Raw genomic sequence first — 27,761 nt, 5'->3', positions numbered from 1 at the left:
CTATCAGTGGCTTTACGATTTGACACTCATAAGGAAGAGCAGTTATTGATAATTTATTTATTATGAGGAACATAACGTTTCGGAGTATATACTTACTCTATATATATGTACCTGTAAGAACAAGGAAAGTATGGACCTACAAACGTTCAAGCCGGGCTAAACTGCCACACAAAGTGTGCATACCGTATTTTTACGACATTAAACGAACTATTATTCTTTACATGGACGTCAAAATAAACACTATAAAGAGGGACATTGTGTTACACGTGATTGTGAATTTATGGCCCAGACATGAAGACCTCAGAGAAGTACTATGTGCTGTACGCGGTGCTGGCTGTGTGTGGCTGTGGGTGGCTGTGGGTGGCCTCTATCATCACAATAACACATTCAGGTCAATCGTCCACCAAGCATTATGCAAATCGCTGGAAAAAGCTTCACCAACACCCAACCATCCATAAGGAAAGTATGTATGACAAATCAGGGGACAGACGGAACTATACGTTCACTGATGCTTGGATGTCTACCAATCTTCATTCTGTGTTGGTCGAAGGCGCTATCACCTGTATGAAATTCTAATACGACATGCCATAAACGTTCCCTGTCAACAAACCTCGACTGATTGAGTGAGTGAGTGAGTTGGGTTAAACACCGCTTTTAACATTATACCAGTTATATCATGGCGTGTCAGCTTAATGTGGGAGGAAAGCCCGGAGTGATGCAGGTCTCAGACGTTTACCACTTCGGTGAAACCCACGAGCACGGGCATGGCGCTGACAAACCTAGACACATAATTGGGGCGATTGTTGCTTCTCTTGGAGTAGATTTGGGGAGCACCATGATTGATGTAAGGCTATTATATAACATCCAATTGTTGCCCCTCTTTCAGTAGCTGTGGACAGCACCGTGGCTGCAGCTCTGTCCAGGAAGGTCCGGCTGGCCTGTTTCATCACCACCAGGGATGTCCACACGGAGACGAAACTTAAGGCTGTCAATGAGACGTGGGGCAGGAGATGTGACAAGATGCTGTTTTTGATGACAACCAACAAAACAGGGCCGGACATAATAGGAGTGACAATCTCTGATTCTCGTGCTACTTTAACCGAGAAGGTTGTGCATGCTGTCACACCCATGTACACCACATAACTCGACAAGTACGACTGGTATCTAAAGGCTGATGATGTCACGTATGTTAAAGCAGATAACCTCAAATTCGTCCTTTCCCATTTAAACTCCAACAAAACTGTCTACGTTGGTGAGCACATCGTTACCACAACACCAAATGGATGCATGAACGGCGGTGCAGGATATGTACTCAGCAGAGAAGCCCTCGGTCGACTGGTGGTGCAGGATATGTACTCAGCAGAGAAGCCCTCGGTCGACTGGTGGTGCAGGATATGTACTCAGCAGAGAAGCCCTCGGTCGACTGGTGGTGCAGGATATGTACTCAGCAGAGAAGCCCTCGGTCGACTGGTGGTGCAGGATATGTACTCAGCAGAGAAGCCCTCGGTCGACTGGTGGTGCAGGATATGTACTCAGCAGAGAAGCCCTCGGTCGACTGGTGGTGCAGGATATGTACTCAGCAGAGAAGCCCTCGGTCGACTGGTGGTGCAGGATATGTACTCAGCAGAGAAGCCCTCGGTCGACTGGTGGTGCAGGATATGTACTCAGCAGAGAAGCCCTCCGTCGACTGGTGGAGCAGGATATGTACTCAGCAGAGAAGCCCTCCGTCGACTGGTGGAGCAGGATATGTACTCAGCAGAGAGGCCCTCCGTCGAGTACCAGGACGATGTCGTCTTTCAGGTTCCAATGAAGACATTCAGACAGCAACGTGTTTGTATAAACTGGCAATGCCAACATATCTATCTTTAGACATGCATAACAGATCGTCCTTCGATGCTGCAGCGCCCGTGTCATTCCAAGTTGGCAAGCGCAAAGTTCCGTCCACAATCACTGCACATAATAGAAATCGTAAGGTGAGCGGTCCGTGAACATTTATATTCTCAACAATTAATGCGACTTTATATTCTCAACATCTTTTGTGGCGAGTCCGTTGTTTTGAGTGGGTTAAATTTAGGAAATACCGGTACTATTCATTAAACTGGTGTTATCTCGGTTACTTTGAACATGACCCCTTGGCATTTTGTGAAGCGGCCTTCAAATCACCTTTTTTCAATCACAAATGGTCACTTTGGTTTGAAATCTCTGTTCAACAAAATTTACTCAGAATCGAGTATATTTGAAATTTATGATAGAATGCAATGTGTTATATCTAAGTGATATGAACAATATTTGCCTGAATATATAGAACATGAACACACAAAAATACATTACAGGTTTAAGGCTGAGATCAGAAATAAAATGTATTCAGCCAATAGAACTTTTACCTATTCTCTACAAATTCCGTATTATCTGATAAGTATTACCATTGTGATCGAATGGCGTTCTGTTTATTGTTCTGTTCGTATCACAAGTCTAGCGTATATATGCCTATTCATGACTGCTTTATTAAGGGGGCGGTGGGGTAGCCTAGTGGTTAAAGCATTCGCTCATCTTGCCGAAGACCAAGGTTCGATTCACCACATGTACAATGTGTGAAGCCCATTTCTGGTGTCCTCTGCCGTGATATTGCTGCGATATTGCTAAATGCAGCGTAAAACCTCACTCACTGACTTTGTTAAGATAGCGGGTGGCGTTGAGAATACACAAGGTCCTATTTGTTGTCACCTAAATTGCAGTTGAGTTAATTTTAATCAAGTAAGTAGATCAGACTAGAATAGGGGATCGGGTGTTCAGGTCTGTGGCTGAGTGGGCTGTATGTCATCCTTTTCCTTGCAGCAAATCTAGTTTTTGTGTTTTCAGTATATTACAGGGACAGTAACGTGTCAGTAGTAAACAATCTGTATGTAGAGTGACAGTATTAGGTTCCCGGGATTAATTTAAGATTAAGTAATAAACGTACGCATAGAATAGGAACACAATCATCCTATTAATAAATCTTCCCGTGAGACTCCCTTCTTACGTGTATGCCATTGTGGAATATTGTCAAGTTATGAATTGTACAAATGAAAAACACCAGACATTATATTTTTTTTCTGTTCTCGGTACAGTGCTTCGAATGCTGCTCACAGCTGACCATAAGCTTCCACTATGTGAAACCGGAGCTGATGAGAACTCTGGATATGTTCCTCTACCAGATCACTGTGTACGGACGGTGAAATACAAGGAGCTCTGGAATCTGTTCCCAGCAGAGGCGGTTCACATATCACGAGCACGAATGGAGGGACGTAATGAAATTGTATTTCTTTTTTTATAAAAGCCACGTTTTAAACGACACATATTACATGGTATGTAGACAGTTGAATATAGATTCTTCACTTTCTTCCAAACCTTTTTCATCTAAACTGTTAGGAGTATAATTGTGTTAAAGTTAAGTGTCTAGAACCCTGTTCAGCACAGTGGGGTAGACAGCAGACACTGTGGGGGATGCAGCCTGTCGAGAGTCCTGGGGTGGCGCAAGCCTTCATGGAAACATCAACCGCATAGTTGTACATTGGGAGAAACAGTACACCATTGTATCCGCTGTATTTGCCTGATACAACATATTTGAATATTGCGACAAAAGTGAGGACCATTGTGTCCGCTGGACATGACTGTTATGGACACACACATCTTAGAGGACATGACTGTTATGGACACACACACACATCTTAGAGGACATGACTACTCTAGACACAATCACACCTTAGAGGACATGCCTGTAATGAACACACACACACATATATGTTAGAGGACATGACTGTTATAGACACACGCACACCTTAGAGGACATGACTGTTATGGACACACTCACACCTTAGAGGACATGAATGTTATGGACACACACACACATCTTAGAGGACATGACTGTTATGGACACACTCACACCTTGGAGGACATGACTGTTATGGACACACTCACACCTTAGAGGACATGACTGTTATAGACACACATACACACACACCCCTTAGAGGACATGACTGTTATAGACACACACACAAACACACACACACACACACACACACACCTTAGAGGACATGACTGTTATAGACACACACACCTTAGAGGACATGACTGTTATGGACACACTCACTCCTTAGAGGACACATAAGATATGTGTGGATGTCCATAACAGTCATGTCCTCCAAGATGTGAGTTGTCTATAACAGTCATGTCCTCTAAGATGTGTGTTTGTGTGTGTGTGTGTGTGTGTCTGTCCATAACTTAAATAGTTCTCACATGAAATGGGTGTTTTAAACTGTGCATAATAAGGCGTTTGGGGGCTTTTGCATAGATCACAATGCCAAACCTGAAAAACAGTTTGAACCGCTGACGTCACATATTTAAAAGTGCGGTTTTATTACCACCATTGTACAATGGCTTCCATAGATGGCGTCGCGGTCATCTAATATATTATGTTTCTTGGCACTGATGCTTTCAAAAAGTTCGGATCCGATGATTGGGTATTCTTATATGTCAATTGTTAAGTTCTTGCACATAACCTTGACATGTCGCTATGTCCTCCACCTCACCAAGATTATCCTGAATACCCATTGGTTCAGAATTCACTCACTCACTCACTCACTCACTCACTCACTCACTCACTCACTCACAAAATCCCCAATAAATGTATAGTCAACGATTTGATAGTCAGTTTCAAATCTTCTATTCACATTGTGTATGTTTAGAATTGAACATATTTCCAAAAGAGTTTTTTTCCAAAGTTATATGTCAATTGTTAAGTTCTTGCACATAACCTCGACATGTCGCTATGTCCTCCACCTCACCAAGATTATCCTGAATACCCATTGGTTCAGAATTCACTCACTCACTCACTCACTCACTCACTCACTCACTCACTCAATAAATCCCCAATAAATGTATAGTCACCGATTTGATAGTCAGTTTCAAATCTTCCATTCACATTGTGTATGTTTAGAATTGAACATATTTCCAAAAGAGTTTTTTTCCAAAGTTATTAAGTAATTTATCACATGAATATCTTTCAATCTCAAATTGCGTAATAAAAATTCACTAAGTAATTATAACTTTCAACATGGTGAATAACATAGTTCATATAGTCCCCGTCACACCGATTCTACTGTTCATGTACAATGGACTCGTGAAGATCCGGGGTTGAATAGGTATTCAGCAACCCATTCTTGCCATAAAAGGCGAAAATGCTTGTCGTAAGAGGCAACTAACGGGATCGGGTGGACAGATTCGCTGACTTGGTTGATGCATGTCATCATATCCCAAATGCGTGGATCGATGCTCATGATGTCGACCACTGAATAGTCTGGTCCAGGTTGGATTATTTACAGACCGCCGTCATATAGCTGGAATATTGCTGAGTGCAACGTTAAACAACAAACATACAAACAAACAAACAAATACAAGTACAATGATAGAAACAGCTGGGTACTCTTCATGCGTACTCAATAATATATATCTACCCCTTTTGTCTATCTTTGTTATCATACCAAATCGATCTCTCCGGCTGGATATATGAAAACATACATAATGTAGCTCTACTGAAACCAAACATCCTTTTATCCAACAGAATAGTAATAACATGTTCTCTGTATCGAACATCAATAACATATCTTACCAGGGATATTCTATCAGTATTCTAATGTAAAAATGTTTATATTAAGAGTAATTTTACATTAAGGGTTGTAACAGTGCTGTGATGGTAAACAAAAGGATATCGAGGTAGATAAATGTTGAAAATAACGCGTGCAGTGATTGTAAACACAGGGATATAGAGCGTAAGCCGTGATTGTAAACAGAGGGTTGTAGAGGTCGATGAATGTTGAATATAACACGTGCAGTGATTGTAAACACAGGGATATAGAGCGTAAGCTGTGATTGTAAACAGAGGGTTGTAGAGGTCGATGAATGTTGAATATAACACCTGCAGTGATTGTAAACACAGGGATTTAGAGCGTAAGCTGTGATTGTAAACAGAGGGTTGAAGAGGTCGATGGATATTGAAAATAAAGCGTGTTGTGATTGTAAACACGCCAATGCTTCAGAAGTCGATTCCTGCTAAAATAGATATGTCAGGTAGCTTTGGATAACTATGGTTTACATAGTGCATATGTTTACTCCCAGTGTGCTTACATCCCATTGTTTCCACATCCCAATTTCCTTACAGAAATTCCTGTTGGCACACTGGGAATTCAGTTACCTCCCTATTTATGTAAATTGACGGAACCACTATTGTTTGACTTATTTTAGCTAAGAGAAACATGAAACATTGCACACTGCAGTTCGGTAAGTCCACGAATTTATTTTTTAGCAATAACATCCAAATTCGACCAATATGTGTCATGATGTACTTTGCCCTCACAGACACACTCAAAGCAACAGGTGTTTTATGTGTATGTCACATTGTATAGACCATGCTACGTTAGCACCTTTTATGTTGCTGCCTTTTACTTTTATTTTTATTATTCGTATTTCGACCTTCACACATTAGTTCGTAAAATCTACAGACAACGCAAGGAATATAAAATATGGAAAGTATATAATCACACAAAAAGTCTCTTGTAAAACGAATCTCAAACACGTTACATTAATATCCAAGTTGTTTATCAAGTAAATGCGTGTGAAGCGACCCCATGGTCTAACTAAGCATTGTGTTTCTCTCTGTCTGCCTGTCGGTCTGCGTGTTTGTGTGTGTGTTGTGTGTGTGTGTCTGTCTGTCTGTCTGCCTGCCTGTCTGCCTGCCTGCCTGCCTGCCTGTCTGTGTGTCTGTCTGTCTGTGGGTCTGCCTGCCTGTCTGTCTGCAGACTACGTATACGGTTTCCTGATTGGCTGATGATATAGTGGGCTGGGTTTGGGTTGCATTGCTGCTCCGAAAGACGTCACTATTGTTGTCTCCGGAATTTTTGTGCCTTCACAAATAGATAAATAGTCTGTGAGGTTTTTACTGTGACTTGATTTTAATACGAACCTATTTCAACATGATATTGATCCATGAGTTTATACAGGTATAAACGTAAACAGTGATATGCACACTTTGCGTCCTACTATAAATATTCATCAATCATCAGAAAACAATAGTGAAGTCAATATTGTTAAATAAAACATCCGAGTCAGCTGTACTTGTACACCATTGATCCAGAATGTCAACCAATTAGAGTACATCTTTAAGCCGTTCATGTAAGTCTCACTGTGGGACAATATTCAATATTTCCCCAAGATGGATAGATTCTTCTTGTGACGTATAGCTTGCTCCGAGCGAGAAATAAACATACGAAAAAAATCGATGATTTTATCTCGGAATACAAGTCTGCTGACGGCAAGTTTCAACGCCGCTCTAAAACGAGACCTATACATTGCTGTGGCATCCATTAGAGATAGGTAAGTTTGCTATTGTCGATATACATGTACGTTGTTTTTTTATATAAAAGCCACGTTTTAAACAACACATATTACATGGAATGAAAACAGTTGAATATGAAAGTCTTCACTTTCTTCCAAACCTTTTTCATCTTAACTGTTAGGGGTATAATTGTGTTAAAGTTAAGTGTCTAGAACCCTGTTCAGCACAGTGGGGTAGACAGCAGACACTGTGGGGGATGCGGCCTGTCGAGGGTCCTGGGGTGGTGCAATCCTTCATGGAAACATCAACCGCATAGTTGTATATTGCGAGAAACAGTACACCTTTGTATCCGCTGTATTTGCCTAATACAACATATTTCAATATTGCGACAAAAGTGTTCACCATTGTGTCTGTTGTATTTGTCTGATAAAAAAATGAGGTTTGCGACAAAAAGTACAGCATTGTGTTCGTTTGCAATAGTTGATTTTGCGATAAGTAGTACACCACTGTCATAACTCGTATCACACATGCAATACGAGGAGGTTGTGCTATAACTGTCTACTTGATAACATGTATCACACATATAATACGAGGATGTTGTGCTATAACTGTCTACTTGATAACATGTATCACACATGCAATACGAGGATGTTGTGCTATAACTGTCTACTTGATAACACTTATCACACGTCCAGTACGAGTTTGTTGTGCTATAACTGTCTACTTGATAACATGTATCACACATCCAATACGAGGATGTTGTGCTATAACTGTCTACTTGATAACATGTATCACACATATAATACGAGGATGGTGTGCTATAACTGTCTACTTGATAACACTTATCACACATATAATACGAGGATGTTGTGCTATAACTGTCTACTTGATAACATGTATCACACATATAATACGAGGATGTTGTGCTATAACTGTCTACTTGATAACATGTATAACACATTCAATACGAGTTTGATGTGCTATAACTGTCTACTTGATAACATGTATAACACATCCAGTACGAGTTTGTTGTTCTATAACTGTCTACTTGATAACATGTATCACACATATAATACGAGGATGGTGTGCTATAACTGTCTACTTGATAACATGTATCACACATACAATACGAGGATGCTGTGCTATAACTGTCTACTTGATAACATGTATCACACATACAATACGAGGATGGTGTGCTATAACTGTCTACTTGATAACATGTATAACGCATATAATACGAGGATATTGTGCTAAAAATGTCTACTTGATAACATGTATGACACATACAATACGAGGATGCTGTGCTATAACTGTCTACTTGATAACATGTATAACACATACAATACGAGTTTGTTGTTCTATAACTGTCTACTTGATAACATGTATCACACATATAATACGAGGATGGTGTGCTATAACTGTCTACTTGATAACATGTATCACACATACAATACGAGGATGCTGTGCTATAACTGTCTACTTCATAACATGTATCACACATACAATACGAGGATGCTGTGCTATAACTGTCTACTTCATAACATGTATCACACATACGATACGAGGATGGTGTGCTATAACTGTCTACTTCATAACATGTATCACACATCCAATACGAGTTTGTTGTTCTATAACTGTCTACTTGATAACATGTATCACACATACAATACGAGGATGGTGTGCTATAACTGTCTACTTGATAACATGTATCACACATACAATACGGGGATGTTGTGCTATATCTGTCTACTTGATAACATGTATCACACATACAATACGAGGATGCTGTGCTATAACTGTCTACTTCATAACATGTATCACACATACAATACGAGGATGCTGTGCTATAACTGTCTACTTCATAACATGTATCACACATACAATACGAGGATGGTGTGCTATAACTGTCTACTTGATAACATGTATCACACATATAATACGAGGATGGTGTGCTATAACTGTCTACCTGATAACATGTATCACACATACAATACGAGGATGGTGTGCTATAACTGTCTACTTGATAACAAGTATAACACATACAATACGAGGATGGTGTGCTATAACTGCCTACTTGATAACATGTATCACACATACAATACGAGGATGCTGTGCTATAACTGTCTACTTCATAACATGTATCACACATACAATACGAGGATGCTGTGCTATAACTGTCTACTTCATAACATGTATAACACATATAATACGAGGATATTGTGCTAAAAATGTCTACTTGATAACATGTATCACACATACAATGCGAGGATGCTGTGCTATAACTGTCTACTTCATAACATGTATAACACATCCAATACGAGTTTGTTGTTCTATAACTGTCTACTTGATAACATGTATCACACATATAATACGAGGATGGTGTGCTATAACTGTCTACTTCATAACATGTATCACACATACAATACGAGGATGCTGTGCTATAACTGTCTACTTGATAACATGTATCACACATCCAATACGAGGATGCTGTGCTATAACTGTCTACTTCATAACATGTATCACACATACAATACGAGGATGGTGTGCTATAACTGTCTACTTGATAACATGTATCACACATACAATACGAGGATGCTGTGCTATAACTGTCTACTTCATAACATGTATCACACATACAATACGAGGATGGTGTGCTATAACTGTCTACTTCATAACATGTATCACACATACAGTACGAGGATGGTGTGCTATAACTATCTACTTGATAACATGTATCACACATACAATACGAGAATGCTGTGCTATAACTGTCTACTTCATAACATGTATCACTCATATAATACGAGGATGGTGTGCTATAACTGTCTACTTGATAACATGTATCACACATACAATACGAGGATGGTGTGCTATAACTCTCTACTTGATAACATGTATCACACATACAATACGAGGATGCTGTGCTATAACTGTCTACTTGATAACATGTATCACACATACAATACGAGGATGCTGTGCTATAACTGTCTACTTGATAACATGTATCACACATATAATACGAGTATATTGTGCTATAACTGTCTACTTGATAACACGTATCAAGCATACAATACGAGTATGTTGTGCTATAACTGTCTACTTGATAACATGTATCACACGAAGATGTTGTGTGGATGAGCGCGTTTTGACTTGATGTATTTGCGCCTGTACTCATATAGAACTGTTAGGGCAAGGTCATAGAATAAAAACGCGTGAGATTAAATGTTCTAGGTTTGTCTTTTCACTATCTTACTGGAGTAGAATCTTGAAGGCAAGTATGAGCAGCCATGCGTGCACTGTTATCACCAAATATCAAGAGTCGCACACTCCTGCCACAGGCGATACCGAATGACAGGTATGGTAAAACAGCAAGCTCTGTGTATTGATGCGTGACTCATCTCATGTCGCTTGTCAACATGAATACCTATGCTACTTTTGGAATTCACAAACTCCTTACTCACTGACACTGGTGGTTGGGATTTTGTATCACGATTTTTTATTCATTACAATGAGCCTGAATTCCTTTTAAGGAAAACACATTGCGACTATGTCATTGTGCCTGGCAATACATGTTTGTCAAAAGTCTGAAGCATAATTAATTAATTTCAAGAACTTTCGGGGACATTTTTTTTTCGATAACGTGAAATGAGGGATGTGACACCGCATATAGTATATTACCGAGAGAGAGAGAGAGAGAGAGAGAGAGAGAGAGTGAGAGAGAGAGTGAGAGAGAGAGATAGAGAGAAAGTGAGAGAGAGAGAGAGTCAGATAGAGATAGAGATAGAGAGAGATAGAGAGAGAGAGATAGAGAGAGATATATATATAGAGAGAGAGAGAGTCAGAGAGAGAGAGACAGAGGGAGAGAGGGAGAGAGAGGGAGGGAAGGGGGGAGGAGGGGAATTATAATTATATTGTCTCTGGCGACATATGCCAAACGGTCCCCACCTACAAAGCTAAGTTGTGACAGCCAGTAAGTTATTCCGTTGCTGTTTACAGATCTTTGTTAACGTATTTCTTGGTTATATTTGAACACGAAACGGAAAGTAATATCTACGGATGGCTGTTTCTTCAAATTTCATTTTTCTATTAATTTAGACAGAATGCGACAGTCGCACTGAACGTATCGCGAAATTAATTTGCGATACAGGGGGGAATTTTTGAAATGAAGTATACATATTGCAAATCGGAACATCTGTCTCCTGTACTGGTGTTTTGTCATCGTTAAAAAAATATTCCTTTTCCCCAAACAGTGTCAGGTGCGGTCGGGTAGCCTAGTGGTTAAAGCGTTCGCTCGTCACACCAAAGACCCGGGTTTCCTTCCCGACATGGGTACAATGTGTGAAGCCAATTTCTGGTGTCCCCCGCCGTGATATTGCTGGAATATTGCTAAAAGCGGTGTAAAACCATACTCACTCACTCACTCCCAAGCAGTGTCACCTCTGGGGGATGACACTTCAATACATTCAATGATCTATGCAGCTGTGGAAAGTTGAAAGACGTCACGTCACCCTTCAGAAAGGCTAAGCTAATTCATTCGTGTCCGTCTTGGTTCCCGGTCTAAATTACACCCACGAGCAAGTACCCAGCGTATTATTCCACCTGTTGTTTTCACAGTGCTAGGTGTGTAACGAGGAGCCAGATAACGCAGGTGTGTTATACAGTCTATAGAACGACTGGTATCCTTGCCGTTCATCTTCAAGTATCATTACCAGGCTGTTATATTTTTTCGACCTGGACAGGTGCAACACGCGGTGGTGTTCAAGACATTGCGTCTGAACTGATTGATTGGCATATTCAGAAGTTGTTAAATAACAGAAAGACACAGTATTTTATTGATGGCAACGTCTTTATCGCATTATGATGCAACGTTTCGGTATATATACATGTAGGTGTAACATGCGTAACAGGTGCATGCCGTGTGTCACACCTACCTACATGTCCAGCAATATCCAACCTTGTACATCACCGTGTGTCACACCTACCTACATGTCCAGCGGTATCCGACCGTGAACATCACCATGTTCACACCTACCTACATGTCCAGCGATATCCGACCGTGTACATCACCGCGTGTTACACCTACCTACATGTCCAGCAATATCCGACCGTGTACATCACCGCTTGTTACACCTACCTACATGTCCAGCAATATCCGACCTTGTACATCACCACATGTTACACCTACCTACATGTCCAGCGATATCCGACCGTGTACATCACCGCGTGTCACACCTACCTACATGTCCAGCGATATCCGACCTTGTACATCACCACATGTTACACCTACCTACATGTCCAGCGATATCCGACCGTGTACATCACCGCGTGTCACACCTACCTACATGTCCAGCGATATCCGACCGTGTACATCACCGTGTGTCACGCCTACCTATGTAACTACATGTCCAGCAATATCAGACCGTGTACATCACCGCCTGTTACACCTACCTACATGTCCAGCAATATCCGACCTTGTACATCACCACATGTTACACCTACCTACATGTCCAGCGATATCCGACCGTGTACATCACCGCGTGTCACACCTACCTACATGTCCAGCAATATCCGACCTTGTACATCACCACATGTTACACCTACCTACATGTCCAGCGATATCCGACCGTGTACATCACCGTGTGTCACGCCTACCTATGTAACTACATGTCCAGCAATATCCGACTGATATCAAGTATCATTACCAGGCTGTTATATATTTTCGACCTGGACAGGAGCAACACGCGGTGGTGTTCAAGACATTGCGTCTGAACTGATTGATTGGCATATTCAGAAGTTGTTAAATAACAGAAAGACACAGTATTTTATTGATGGCAACGTCTTTATCGCATTATGATGCAACGTTTCGGTATATATACATGTAGGTGTAACATGCGTAACAGGTGCATGCCGTGTGTCACACCTACCTACATGTCCAGCAATATCCAACCTTGTACATCACCGTGTGTCACACCTACCTACATGTCCAGCGGTATCCGACCGTGAACATCACCATGTTCACACCTACCTACATGTCCAGCGATATCCGACCGTGTACATCACCGCGTGTTACACCTACCTACATGTCCAGCAATATCCGACCGTGTACATCACCGCTTGTTACACCTACCTACATGTCCAGCAATATCCGACCTTGTACATCACCACATGTTACACCTACCTACATGTCCAGCGATATCCGACCGTGTACATCACCGCGTGTCACACCTACCTACATGTCCAGCGATATCCGACCTTGTACATCACCACATGTTACACCTACCTACATGTCCAGCGATATCCGACCGTGTACATCACCGCGTGTCACACCTACCTACATGTCCAGCGATATCCGACCGTGTACATCACCGTGTGTCACGCCTACCTACATGTCCAGCGATATCCGACCGTGTACATCACCGTGTGTCACGCCTACCTATGTAACTACATGTCCAGCAATATCAGACCGTGTACATCACCGCCTGTTACACCTACCTACATGTCCAGCAATATCCGACCTTGTACATCACCACATGTTACACCTACCTACATGTCCAGCGATATCCGACCGTGTACATCACCGCGTGTCACACCTACCTACATGTCCAGCAATATCCGACCTTGTACATCACCACATGTTACACCTACCTACATGTCCAGCGATATCCGACCGTGTACATCACCGTGTGTCACGCCTACCTATGTAACTACATGTCCAGCAATATCCGACTGATATCAAGTATCATTACCAGGCTGTTATATATTTTCGACCTGGACAGGAGCAACACGCGGTGGTGTTCAAGACACTGCGTCTGAACTGATTGATTGGCATATTCAGAAGTTGTTAAATACCAGAAGGACACAGTATTTTATTGATGGCAACTTCTTTATCCCATTATGATGCAACCTGTCGGTGTATATACATGTAGGTGTAACATGCGTAACAGGTGCAAGCCGCGTGTTACACCTACCTACATGTCCAGCGATATCCGACCGTGTACATCACCGCGTGTTTCACACCTACCTACATGTCCAGCGATATCCGACATTGTACATCACCGCGTGTTTCACACCTACCTACATGTCCATCGATATCCGACCGTGTACATCACCGCGTGTCACACCTACCTACATGTCCAGCGATATCCGACATTGTACATCACCGCGTGTTTCACACCTACCTACATGTCCAGCGATATCCGACCGTGTACATCACCGCGTGTCACACCTACCTACATGTCCAGCGATATCCGACATTGTACATCACCGCGTGTTTCACACCTACCTACATGTCCAGCGATATCCGACATTGTACATCACCGCGTGTTACACCTACCTACATGTCCAGCGATATCCGACATTGTACATCACCGCGTGTTACACCTACCTACATGTCCAGCGATATCCGACATTGTACATCACCGCGTGTTTCACCTACCTACATGTCCAGCGATATCCGACCGTGTACATCACCGTGTGTTACACCTACCTACATGTCCAGCGATATCCGACATTGTACATCACCGCGTGTTTCACCTACCTACATGTCCAGCGATATCCGACCGTGTACATAACCGCGTGTTACACCTACCTACATGTCCAGCGATATCCGACATTGTACATCACCGTGTGTCACACCTGCCTACATGTCCAGGAATATCCGACATTGTACATCACCGCGTGTTACACCTACCTACATGTCCAGCAATACCCGACCGTGTACATCACCGCGTGTTACACCTACCTACATGTCCAGCGATATCCGACCGTGTACATCACCGCGTGTCACACCTGCCTACATGTCCAGCGATATCCGACATTGTACATCACCGCGTGTAATACCTACCTACATGTCCAACACTATCCGACATTGTACATCACCCCGTGTCATACCTGCCTACATGTCCAGCGATATCCGAACGTGTACATCACCGCGTGTTACACCTGGCCGTGTCAACTGTTTCTAACAGTAACGATGTCATCTGGCCTATGATCATGTCGCGAGAGATGTGTGGAGATGGGAACGGGTTAGTCTAGGGTGAGGAGGGTATTGCATCTGATGTGGCAGTGGTGGTTGAAGGTGATAAGTGGTGTGTGTGTGTGTAGGAGATGGAGTTTGTCTTTTTTTTAGGGTGTGGGGGTATTTTTGTTTTAATGCTGTTTTGCAGAACTTGTTTATTTGACAATTTTAGTCTGTTTTTTGGTGGTTTATTAATATATGTTGCTACTCTGTGGGAATTCCATGGGTCTTCGCGTAGTTCCGTCTTTTTAATTATTTTTGAGGGTAAGGGAGGGGGTTGTTCCTGTGTGTTAACGGGCTTGCGCGGTTTTGGATTTGCATGTGTTGGTGATGAAGTGATTCAGAAATGCGGGATGTGGCAGTGACGGGATTCAAACATACATTACTTTCGAACTATATTACCTTTTACATATACATACACAAACAAACAAACCCACGCTAATCCACTCGTTACACGGGGTCGCCTAGACACTAAGAAGGGGCACGATGCGGTACATGATGACCCTATTAACGCGTGGTCGCCTAGACACTAAGAAGGGGCAGGATGCGGTACATGATGACCCTATTAGCGCATGGTCGCATAGACACTAAGAAGGGGCATGATGCGGTACATGATGACCCTATTAGCGCGTGGTCGCCTAGACACTAAGAAGGGGCAGGATGCGGTACATGATGACCCTATTAGCGTGTGGTCGCCTAGACACTAAGAAGGGGCAGGATGCGGTACATGATGACCCTATTAGCGCGTGGTCGCCTAGACACTAAGAAGGGGCAGGATGCGGTACATGATGACCCTATTAGCGCGTGGTCGCCTAGACACTAAGAAGGGGCACGATGCGGTACATGATGACCCTATTAGCGCGTGGTCGCATAGACACTAAGAAGGGGCAGGATGCGGTACATGATGACCCTATTAGCGCGTGGTCGCATAGACACTAAGAAGGTGCACGATGCGGTACATGATGGCCCTATTAGCGCGAGGTCGCCTAGACACTAAGAAGATGACGCAAGTATGTACAGTGTCATGGGATACTTTGTAACAGGTGGTTACATGACGCCAATCTGTACAGTGTCATGAGGTACTTTGTTATAGGTGGTTACAGGACACCAGTATGTACAGTTTAATGAGATACTTTGTTACAGGTGGTTACATGACACTGTATCTCTGTACAGTGTCATGAGATACTTTGTTACGGGTGGTTATAGGATACAAGTATGTACAGTTTAATGAGATACTTTGTTACAGGTGATTTCATGACGCAGGTATGTAGAGTGTCATGAGATACTTTGTTACAGGTGGTTACTGGACGCCAATCTGTACAGTGTCATGAGGTACTTTGTTACAGGTGGTTACTGGACGCCAATCTGTACAGTGTCATGAGATACTTTGTTCCGGGTGGTTATAGGACGCAAGTATGTACAGTGTCATGAGATACTTTGTTACAGGTGGTTGCATGACGCAAGTATTACAGTGTCATGAAATACTTTGTAGCAGGTGGTTACAGGACGCTAGTTTGTACAGTGTCATGAAATACTTTTTAACAGGTTGTTACAGGACGCAAGTATGTACAGTGTCAAGAGGTACTGTGTTACAGGTGGTTACAGGACGTCAGTATGTATAGTGACATGATGTCCTTTTTTATTAGTGGTTAAAGGACGTCAGTATGTACAGTGTAATGATATACTTTGTTCCAGGTGGTTAAAGGACGCCAGTATGTACAGTGTAATGAGATACTTTGTTCCAGGTGGTTAAAGGACGCCAGTATGTACAGTGTAATGATATACTTTGTTCCAGGTGGTTAAAGGACGCCAGTATGTACAGTGTCATGAGATACTTTGTTACAGGTGGTTAAAGGACGCCAGTATGTACAGTTTAAGGAGGTTCTTTGTCTTGTTCACCTTCCTCGGTGGTGCCGTCTTCGTCATCTTACTCCTCATGATGACGCATTCAAGTGAGTAAGACATTGATGAGCACAGCTTGCATCTAATTGTTGTCAACGATATGTACAGAAGTAGAACAGCAAATTCTGTGTTGTACATGCAATGTATCATCCGCTGCACCATGTGATGTACCATGTGATGTACCATGTGATGTACCATGTAATGTACCATGTTATGTACCATGTGATGCACCATGTGATGTACTATGTAATGTACCATGTGATGTACCATGTAATGTACCATGTGATGTACCATGCGATGCACCATGCCATGTAAGATGTGCTTGATCATGTGCAAAACAATGTGCAATGTCTAGTTTCTCCAGTCCTTCTATTTATCCCTGGATTATTTTTGCAGATAGTCGCTATTCACCAGCCCGTTTTGCAAGTGATTTTACCCACCTACAAGATTCGATTATTGGGACTGGTGCTCATGAAGATGACATGCGCCTGACAGAAAGCGGCCTTGACCTGTTTCTAGAAAGCAAGGATGAAGTCAAAGACGGAGAATGGAATAACGAAGATTTCACTTGTAAGTCCAGGCTTTCCGTCACCTGTAGACATCACATCACAAATTTGGTTTGACGCCACAAATGAATATCATATCCGTTATATTATGACTAGTCAGAAAAATGGAGCATTGCCTGGTGCTTCAAGCCACAGCAGGTTCCTTGGCATGCTGAATAAACAATGACCATACATAAGACAATGATCCCTGGGTTGTAGCAACATCAAATCAATTTGAAGTCAGTTTGTAAACAGTCTACTCACCAATTGCTTGAAAACATTGCCGTGTCACAATTGATCGTCTTTTCTTTCTGACCAATGAGATATTAAATGGAATAGCTCCAGGCTTCACTCAAAACCAGCAAACCATGAACTATGAACAATGAAACCGTTTGATAGTCATGACAAGCCAACATATAATTAAAATGTGTTAACATGTTTAAAGCAACAAACGCATACTTATTGTATGCCAATTGTGTTAGTGTTCATTGCAACTGGTAGGGCAAAACAAACTTACATTTCCCTTTTCACGAAAACCTGGTGTCACCACGTATTTTCAGTGGCTCATTCATACACTGTTACCTCCATTATTCTGGATAATCGAGACTGGTTATTCTCTGTGGTTGACGTTTGGTATTTATCCCTGTAAAGTCGTCATCAATGATGCTGTAAAAAATAAAAGCTCCCAGTTTGGCAGACTGATCAAGAAAGCAAGAGCCAAAGTTAACCACTTAGGGTTTCCGGCCTGTGAAGTCCTCATCAATGATGCTGTAAAAAATACAAGCTCCCAGTTTGGGAGACTGATTGCGAAAGCAAGAGCCAAAGTTAACCACTTAGGGATTTCGGCTTTGGTTATAAAAGTGTACTCAATCGACGAAACGTTGACACCAATATCAGCTTTGGGAATTAGAAACTATATAAAGGAAACCGTTTTTCTTAACGGCCCATGAAGCTGAAATGTTGAAAATGTTCTCTCATATAACTCAAGGTCTCAACAAATTCTAGGCGTTTTTTCAATGATTTCCGAAACATGTTTAAATGTATTCGGTTGTCCACCAAAAAAATAAACGTCAAGATGTCAATAGTGATTTCATTTCACATATTTGTAAGTTTCAACTCTCTCTCAAATAGGAAAGAGTACCGTGACAACATTGGATTACCTCCATGTTTATTTATAATATAATTGGTTCTATGAGATGGGTATTTTAGTTTCAGACTGTTCTGATCTACTTTGGAAATTGACATAGAACAATCGACTATACCATGAGTAACGTGTTCATTTAATTTATCTGAAAATGCAAGAAACTTATAATATAATCTTACTAAACATATTTGTGCTTTATAATAATGGATTTGACAGTGAAGCTTCTCATTTCATCTGCCTGTTTTTTATCCATGTCACCTGGCCAACGGTTTGTCATCAGACAGTTATGCAGACAAGTCTTTTAGATATGTGATTTACAAAAAATTGAAATATCTGAAAAAATGCTTTCTTTATGATATACATCAGTGTAAAAGACTGAGTTTTCCGATGTTAAGAAAAGTGATATTTTCATTTGTAATTTTACTGCAGTGAACATCAAACTTTAACAGAGCTATTGTCCTACAAGATTTAGCTCTCCATTATCTCAAGTTTCATGCCCGAACACAAACTGTTGACGTCCATGTTTCTTTAATTCTACATTGACAAGGCAAAAGACAGATCGTTATTCATGGAGTTAACATCACTTCTTGCCAGTTTTTTATTATTATCTCGTAAATATTTATTTACAAACTGTAAATTGCTCATAGTAACTCGTCAATAGAGACTGTTCCTTTCGCAAAGCGCCATTTTTTTACTTGACCAGAATGTATTCTTTTGCTTCCAACAGCAGGCTCCTAGTTTTCAAGAATATCTTTTGTTAATGTTGATTTTGTATATATTCATATCTAAATGTATGATGAAGAACGTTCGTGACCCTAAATATTATTAGATACTTTTGTTTATATTTATTTTTAAATTTGCGAACATGAAACTACTTTTTAAAGTCGAAAATCCAAGGGGTGGTGAACCGTCCCTTTGTGTCGGGAGAATTTCAAGGTTTTACATTTGTAATGCAATAATTTAATTTTCCGGTAGACAACTTCACAAAAAGTATAAATAGGATATTCCATGTGTCTACGCCACTCGTAAAAATATTTCCTCCCCTCGTCACTCGACACATGGAATATTCTCTCTATCGGTGTCCCAGGGCCACACGTTAGATGCTAATGTACAATGAACCACTAAACCTTTAACTTGAATATTGTTAAGGCGACGTAATCATCCCTTCATATTGCCTAGATCGACTTCCTCACGTAAAATATAGGTGTGTATTACACATACCGTTGCTTATCCGGGTTCGTGGTTGTTGTATGACTGTCATATAACACCCTATTGTTGGCCCTCTTGCAATAGCTGTGAGCTGGTTCGTGGTTGATGTATGACTGTCATATAAAATCCTATTGTTGATCCTCCTGCAGTAGCTGTGGAGAGTTTCGTGGCTGATGCATAAATGCACAATAATATTCTGCTGTTGCCCCTCCTGCAGTAGCTATGGGGAGCTCTGTGATTGACTGATTGATGCATGACTGTCATATAACATCCCATTGTTGCCATTCTTGCAGTAGCTGTGGACAGCACCGTGGCTGAAGCTCTTTCCAGGAAGGTCCGTCTGGCCTGTTTCATCACCACCAGGGAGGTCAACATGGAGACCAAATTGAAGGCCGTTAATGAGACGTGGGGCAAGAGATGTGACAAGATGCTGTATGTGATGACAACAAACAAAACAGGGCCGGACATATTAGGAGTGACCATTCCTGACTCCCATCGCACTCTCACAGAGAAAATCGTCCATGCTTTCACTCACATGTATAGTACATCACTAGACGAGTATGACTGGTTCCTCAAGGCTGATGATGACACATATGTCATTGTAGAAAATCTCAAATTTCTTCTCGCGCATCTAAACGCCAGCAAACCTGTCTACGTTGGCGACCACTTCGCACCATTCTCACCTAACGGGTACATGGGTGGTGGTGCGGGGTATGCTGTCAGTAGGGAAGCTCTCCGTCGACTGGTGGAGCAGGGTTACAGGGTGCCAGGTAGATGTCGCCACGCTGGAGGAAGTGAAGACATCGAGACCGGGCGATGCATGTACAAGGTTGCGGTGTCTACATATCTTTCGTTAGACAAGTACAACAGATCGACCTTTCATGGTGCAAATCCTGACACATTCCAAGTTGGTGTAGCCAACTTTATCTCCGGGTTTTCTGCCAACAAATACCACTCGGTAAGCTGAGTTTACCTGTTCCTGTTTGGTGAATGGATAATTTGGTGTAACGCTAATATCAACAGTATTACAGTTTTTGCCACGATGTGCATAAAGTGATGTATTCCCTCTGGCTAAAACAAAACACATACCATTATATGGTGTTGACAGACCAACTAGCATGGGCCAGGTTTCATTATTCCAGCGTATCCTGTATCTGTGCCTTTGATACAGAGTTGTTTAACTTTGTCTTAGTATCTAGGTCTCATATGTCAAGCGTTCATTCACGAAATGAAAACCAGTATTTATCAATTAGAACCTCATGAAAAATCCCTGTACTGATTGCAGTTGCTGACAGTTTTTATCAACTAGCATAACTGTGTCTGTTAGTTTCAAGTGACTTATATCTAAAGATTTACATATATAGATATATATAGATATATACAATCATTTTCTCACCATTTCACATTTTGGGTATAAACTCTAGTATTGGATTTTTCTAGTTTTCTAGTGTAGTTTTTCCTTGTGCTTTATAATGACAGCACGGCGAGACTTCTATAGACAATGTTTATATATTTATAGTTTGTTTATATAAAGCGACTTAGAAGCTGTATATTCCCGTTTGGATTCCGTGTCAGTCTGAAATGGGAGATCAGGTGGTCAGGTCTGTGACTAATCAGATTGGGAGCATCGTACAATGGGCGTGTATCACATACTTCCATGGCCAACTTTCGCTGCTGTAATAGTGCCGCCTGCATAAATCAACATACACATAATATGTAGTTGAGTTGTTTCAATTTCTGTTCTCGGCACAGGGCCCAGAGTGCTGCTCACAGCTGACCATAAGCTTCCACTATGTGAAACCGGAGTTGATGAGAACTCTGGATATGTTCCTCTACCAGATCTCTGTGTTTGGTCGGACGATGAAATACAAGGAGCTCTGGAATCTGTTCCGAGCAGAGGAATTTCACATTCCACAAGAACGTCGGAGGCGCCCTTACCCAGGGGAGACAATAGAGGAGTACTACAAGAATGCTACAGAATGGAGATTGAAGAACACAACTATCTATATTCAAGACAAGACGAAACCAAAGAAAAGAACAGGAGCGTGAGTCTGGAGTTAGGAATTGTGTCTTGCTATTCACATGAGCAACATCCTTCTTTTTGTCATTTCGAAAAATAAATACATGGATATTTTCCATACTAGGATATTCCGCCGAATCTAAATTTCAGGCTTGCAATATTTTTTATATTTTTTTTATAAACACTGTGTCCTCTGTCAGACTTCGTTATGTGAGGATCATTGTTTTGGAACTGAAACATCCTACAGGGACATGGAAGGAGACATTGAAAGAATACGGGGAATATACTATTGAACTGGGAAATCTTTATTATACACACCTGGGAAATTTCAAAGCACCCCGCCTGTAGTTCATACATACTACATGGGACTTTGGAGCGATATAAATAAACTTATGACAGTGGTCTTCTATCAATCAATGTGTAACATTGTGACACACTGGATAAGAAACACCTAGGTCTATCCTAGATGGACGCAAGTTATAGAAAGCATATGAGTTACAGAAGCAGATGAGAGAAGTGAAACATACTCAAAGGAGTGTTTACTTGAAACAAGTATAACCCATTTATTCATTAATCAATTTCGTTTTCTGTATTTCACTATGAGTATGTCACAGTCATACGATTTTTCCAAACATATATTAAAAAAAAACATCTGTAGATTATAATAAATTACACAACATATATAACTACACCTGAGTGTTTTATCCCAGCAGGCACGCAACGTTGGATCAACGTTTAAAATTGGTTGCGTTTAGGTTGTGACGTTGATCAACCAAAACGCAACGTTGTATCAACGTTAAATCTTAAACGTTGAGCCATGGTTGTGATACTGACGTCACAACAACCTTGAATTTAAGACGTACGTACATCATTTCAATTTGACGTACGCCTATTCGAAAATCGACAAATCACCATACTTTTCCACTCCGTTTCACCTGTTTAAACACTGCGCTGAAACCCAAGCATGATCAGTTAGGCTGCCTATTCAAATTTGAACAAGCCAGGTATATTAAATTATATATGTGTATTTTTATATATATACGTGCACATATGTAAAGAAATTCACAAAATAATTACACAACACGGACGATTCCCCGACGTGTTTCAGTGTTATCTTCAGGGAGAAGTTGAAAAAAAAAAGTTGAAAAGGGTTTAACCTGAAAAATAAATATCTTGACGCGTGGACTTGAACTCGGTACTTGCAGCTGATGATAGTTGGATATTTAGCATCAGCGAGGACAGGAAGTGGATTTGCGACTGCGCAGAAAATTCAAAACTTGGCGGATACTCGATCGAGAAGGTAAGTTCAAGTAACATTTGACATTCTTTGCATGTTTGTTTCCATTCTTTTGTTGAAAATGAGTTGTAGTTCAATGGTCATTTAGTTATGACACGTAGATCCGTAAAGTTGCATTTTCGCACACATCTTTGACGAACAGATTATAAATAGCCCATCCAATCGGTCCATTGATAGGCTGGGCAGGCTGTGTAAGTGGGCTACAACATGGCTCAGTCGGCACGCGCGAATATATGAATTGACTTTTACTGACGTGTAGTTAATTGTTTTTATATCCGTATATGTTACTGAAAAATACCAGGTCTACATGGGCCTAGTTGTTGAAATGTGGACCCGATGCACGGAGCGGGTGTAGCCATGTTGATCGAGGTTGCCGCGCGCCATTATCGAATTTCTGTGTTACGATATTTCAGTGTAAATCTTCAATCAGTATGTTGCATGAAGTAGATTTTCAATGTTTAATGCCTTGCTTTGAATACAATATACCGGACTCCTACCATTTTTCGGTAAGGTATGTGCACGAGCTCATTCCTTACTAATGGTTTCCAATTTTTTCAGACGCCATTTTTTGTGGCCTCGCTAAAATGACATGGGTTTCGCGCCATTTGTGCACGAGCTCATTCCTCAGTGACGGTTTCTAAGTTCGTTAGACGACATTTATTTCGCCTTGCTAAATTAACAGGGGGCCCAACACACAACGGCTTGAATTAACTTCTTTCGTAAGTAAATGTTTAAATAGTATTACCAATGTACATACAAAATACAACGTGTCTGTTGAAATGTCACTCCGACGGATGTCAATAATGAGGTCGGTGCACGCCATCATTTACCTTCTATTTATGGGTACTTTTTCTGTGTTGATGTCCAAATTTCGACTTCATGAATCGCTTTGATGTTCAATTTCAAAGTAAAATCATATTAAACCATAGAAATGCAAGCGGGGTAATATTTCTGCTTATTTTGACCTTTATCGCCCTATTTTTTCAAGTATTGATGCTGTCACGTGCCGCTTCGTTAGTAGCATCGAACAAACATGGCGGATAGGTGTCCGGGGTGTAATGCACGAGTAACGTCAAATTAATAACTTGCCATCTCTACAAGAAGAAATTATGAAACTGTTCCATTAGACAGTATGAATTATTACAGTGCCAATACTTAGGTCTTAATAAATTGGGTGGGTTGTCAGATTTGGTTGATTGGCTGTCAATGTGGAAACTATTTGATATTCGGTATTTGATTCAAATTATGTTGCAATTAATGTTACTAGATTATACAGATATATCCTCCGATAGTTTTGAACATTATTATTCCGATGAATATTTTAAAATATTAGCAATAGTGTCCAAAATTAATGCATTATTAGATTTATATTTATATATATGTTCATTGTTGACTTTAGGACAATTAATTGCAAGGTCAATTATAGATCGTTTAGGATGCATGTCTACCACCATCAGCTGTTCATTTCATTGGCATGCAGGTCTTAAGACATGAAATAGCGACTGTTGTAAATGGTGTTTCAGTTTGTTGGCAAAAAAGATAAATTATTTACATTCCAACAGAAGTAAAGATATAATTTACCAATAGGTATTATCATTTCCAGTTTGTTCTGTTAGCACCTTAAATGTGATTTGTTTTTGTTTTAATTAAGTTGCTTGATTGTTTAATTATACCTTTTCAGAAATGTTGTCAAGGCAACTTTGATGTTAAAACCATGCGCCTACAGACATACTCGCTCAGATTAACTTATCATAATTAGGGTATTTATGGCTTTGCAATTTGCTTTAAATATTGTGCTACTTTCTGAGTTACACTAAAGGAATCTATACCTGTTACATTCTATGTCTACAACAAACTATCTTTTATTGTTATGTATTTATTTCTTTTTCACAGGATTCCAGAGAAGGGTTCTCTATCTTTTGACGGAAATTAGGAACCTAATGAAACAGAATCAACTCAGTGGCAGACACAGTATCAGTAAGCTCTATTGAGCAACTCAATACACTGGATGAGTTGGATACTCTCGAGGGGAGACTGAGAGAGGATGAATATCAGGCCAGCTTGGTAAGTCAAGTTGAAGTTATGGTACTGTTATTACATTGTAAGATTAGAATGTTGTTTGTTATGAATTGCTTGGAAACAAAAGTAAACAGTAAGATGCCATAAGTTTTGGTTGAATTAATATACTTATATAATGATTTTCATACCACATATAAAGTTCAAATGTTCTTTTTACAGAAAATTACTTAAGGAGGATTGGTGGGGCGAATGCCGATGACCACGTGGAAAAGGCTATGCTAAGGTAAAATAGAATGAAATTGGTGAAAGGTTACAGTAGCTCAGTAGGTAGAACTCAGGTCCATGGATCCATATAGACTGGTACAAGTAGTGGTAGGGATAAAGTTTTTTGAGTTTTGAAAATGTGGTAAGGTATATACTTTTATTGCCTCATTGTAAGATAAGTGAAATGTTTATAATAAGGAAGTGGTGTTAATCCACACACAAATCATTAATCAGTTGGTCAATGATTATATATGTACATCAAGAACATCGATCCATACTTTGAATTTGCATCCTCAGATATGTTACTGGATATTTTTCAGAATGATGACAAACTCGCCCATGTCCAAAATGAACATGAAGGGGAAGAAAACCAAGACTGCGTTTCATGTACTACTTTGTGTGTGTTGATTAAAGGTACAAAGTAATTATAATAATATTTTTTATATAGAGATATGAGAGAAATTAAACCATCACTCATATAAAGCGATCTGTATACATAACACCTTTTGTTCAAACTAAAATCATATCTTTGTGTTTGCTACCACTACACACATATATATATATATAGATCTGAGGATACTGTGTACACATGAAATGAAATCTAAAAGGAAATGTATCTGTGATACTATTTCATTCAGTGAGTAAGCTTAGGGGATATTCATAATTAAGATTCTTTTATATATAATAACACAATATCTGTCGTTTTAGTTTTAATGTTATACACACAAGTTTTGAATAACTTAATAATAGTATTAAATTGCATGTTAATATTATTTCAGATTCAGTCCTCCTGACCTTTCCAAAGACAATGGAAACGGAACTTCAGGATATGATCAGTCGATTTCTTAAATATCCCCCTGGCAGAACGTGGGGGAGATGGAAGGCCTAAGCACTAGGACCTCTTTGCCACCCAGAAAAAAGAAGAGCTTATGTTGTATGTATTTGAAATTAAGTTGTTTTTTTAAATTATCTTTGAATACAATTTTTGAAAACAATGTATCTTTGTTGTTCATTCATCATCAGCATCAGATATAAGTATTTAACAATGTCATTCAAAGAATAGGCACGTGAAGATCGGGGGTAGAATAGGCCTTCAGCAACCCATGCTTGTCATAAAAGGCGACTAACGGGATCGGGGTGGTCAGGCTCGCTGACTAAGTTGATGCATGTCATCGGTCCGAACTGCGTGGATCGATGCTTATGTTGTCAATCACTGGATTGTCTGTTCCAGATTTGATTATTTACAAACCGCCATCATATAGCTGGAAACCCAAACCATTCAAAGGAAGGTAATTACACAATGGGCAGCTGGTGAATTATCACTGCTGAGGCCATCTCATACCAATCAGTGACCTTGGCATTGATATTGAGAGGCATTTCTGGTTAGGGGTCAGCAGTCGTATTAATTTCCAGATTTACAGTATTAGTTTTTTTTCCACACTTCTTTGAGGTTAGTGAAATTGCTTAACACCCTAATTAAGCTAGCTATAGCTCAGCTTATTTATTGTTTAACTAAAACATAATGGTTCGTTTTTTGGTGTGTATTATGACCGTCTAGAATATTTCACTGATCTCAAATATCAGGGAGGCCACCACTTCTTGAGCTGATGCTGTACTGAAAAAAAACCAACTTTTTCCAGGTTTACAAGGGGTCCTCTGATACATCAACGTTGATACAACGTTGAAGCTACGTTGAAATAACGTTGACATCTGACGTTGAAACAACGTTGACATCTGACGTTGAAACAACGTTGAAGTGTCAACGTCAGTTCAATTTTCATATGAAACCAATTTGCAACGTTGTTTCAACGTTGAAGAGTGACGTTGTTTCAACGTTGTTTCAACGTTGTAATGCCTGCTGGGATCTTTTATGCAACTTTATACCTAAAATTATTGATTTTGAGTTACGTTTTTGAATGCTGATCAAATATTTCTCTAGATTGCACTGGTCACCGAGCGTATTGAAGGCTTTCCC

The 27,761-nt window shown here is 40.5% G+C and overlaps 1 protein-coding gene, 1 long non-coding RNA gene and 1 pseudogene across 3 annotated transcripts; all 3 read left to right on the top strand.

Moving 5' to 3' along the window:
• The first annotated feature begins 291 nt into the window (after positions 1 to 291).
• On the top strand, positions 292 to 3,312 carry LOC139461292 (glycoprotein-N-acetylgalactosamine 3-beta-galactosyltransferase 1-like; annotated as a pseudogene).
• Positions 3,313 to 7,312: 4,000 nt separating this feature from the next.
• Positions 7,313 to 22,714, top strand: LOC139460919 (glycoprotein-N-acetylgalactosamine 3-beta-galactosyltransferase 1-like). The gene is made up of 5 exons (XM_071242399.1): positions 7,313 to 7,407; positions 17,232 to 17,338; positions 17,685 to 17,858; positions 20,480 to 21,144; positions 21,939 to 22,714. Exons 1-5 carry the CDS (start codon positions 7,313 to 7,315, stop codon positions 22,233 to 22,235), a joined length of 1,338 nt encoding a protein of 445 aa, XP_071098500.1. The 3' UTR covers positions 22,236 to 22,714.
• A 638-nt stretch (positions 22,715 to 23,352) lies between these two features.
• Positions 23,353 to 26,690, top strand: LOC139460969 (uncharacterized). 2 transcript variants are annotated; one of them, XR_011652856.1, is made up of 5 exons: positions 23,353 to 23,506; positions 25,397 to 25,567; positions 25,742 to 25,805; positions 26,107 to 26,200; positions 26,566 to 26,690. It is a non-coding gene; the product is annotated as an uncharacterized lncRNA (long non-coding RNA). The 2 variants fall into 2 exon arrangements; XR_011652855.1 differs by lacking the exon at positions 23,353 to 23,506 and having other exon boundaries at positions 24,911 to 25,567.
• Positions 26,691 to 27,761: the final 1,071 nt, after the last annotated feature.

The sequence above is a fragment of the Haliotis cracherodii genome, unplaced genomic scaffold (genome assembly GCF_022045235.1).
Source record: "Haliotis cracherodii isolate W230 unplaced genomic scaffold, xgHalCrac1.p SCAF_14, whole genome shotgun sequence".
Lineage (NCBI taxonomy): Eukaryota > Metazoa > Mollusca > Gastropoda > Lepetellida > Haliotidae > Haliotis > Haliotis cracherodii.
Note: the sequence above shows the minus strand (reverse complement) of the source record. Positions and strands in the feature narration are given on the sequence as shown.

Coding starts and splice junctions, on each gene's coding strand:
- LOC139460919 (XM_071242399.1), top strand. CDS start 7,313: ATGATTTTATCTCGGAATACAAGTCTGCTGACGGCAAGTTTCAACGCC. Junction 17,859..20,479: donor GAATAACGAAGATTTCACTT/GTAAGTCCAGGC, acceptor CCATTCTTGCAG/TAGCTGTGGACAGCACCGTG. Junction 21,145..21,938: donor CTGCCAACAAATACCACTCG/GTAAGCTGAGTT, acceptor TTCTCGGCACAG/GGCCCAGAGTGCTGCTCACA.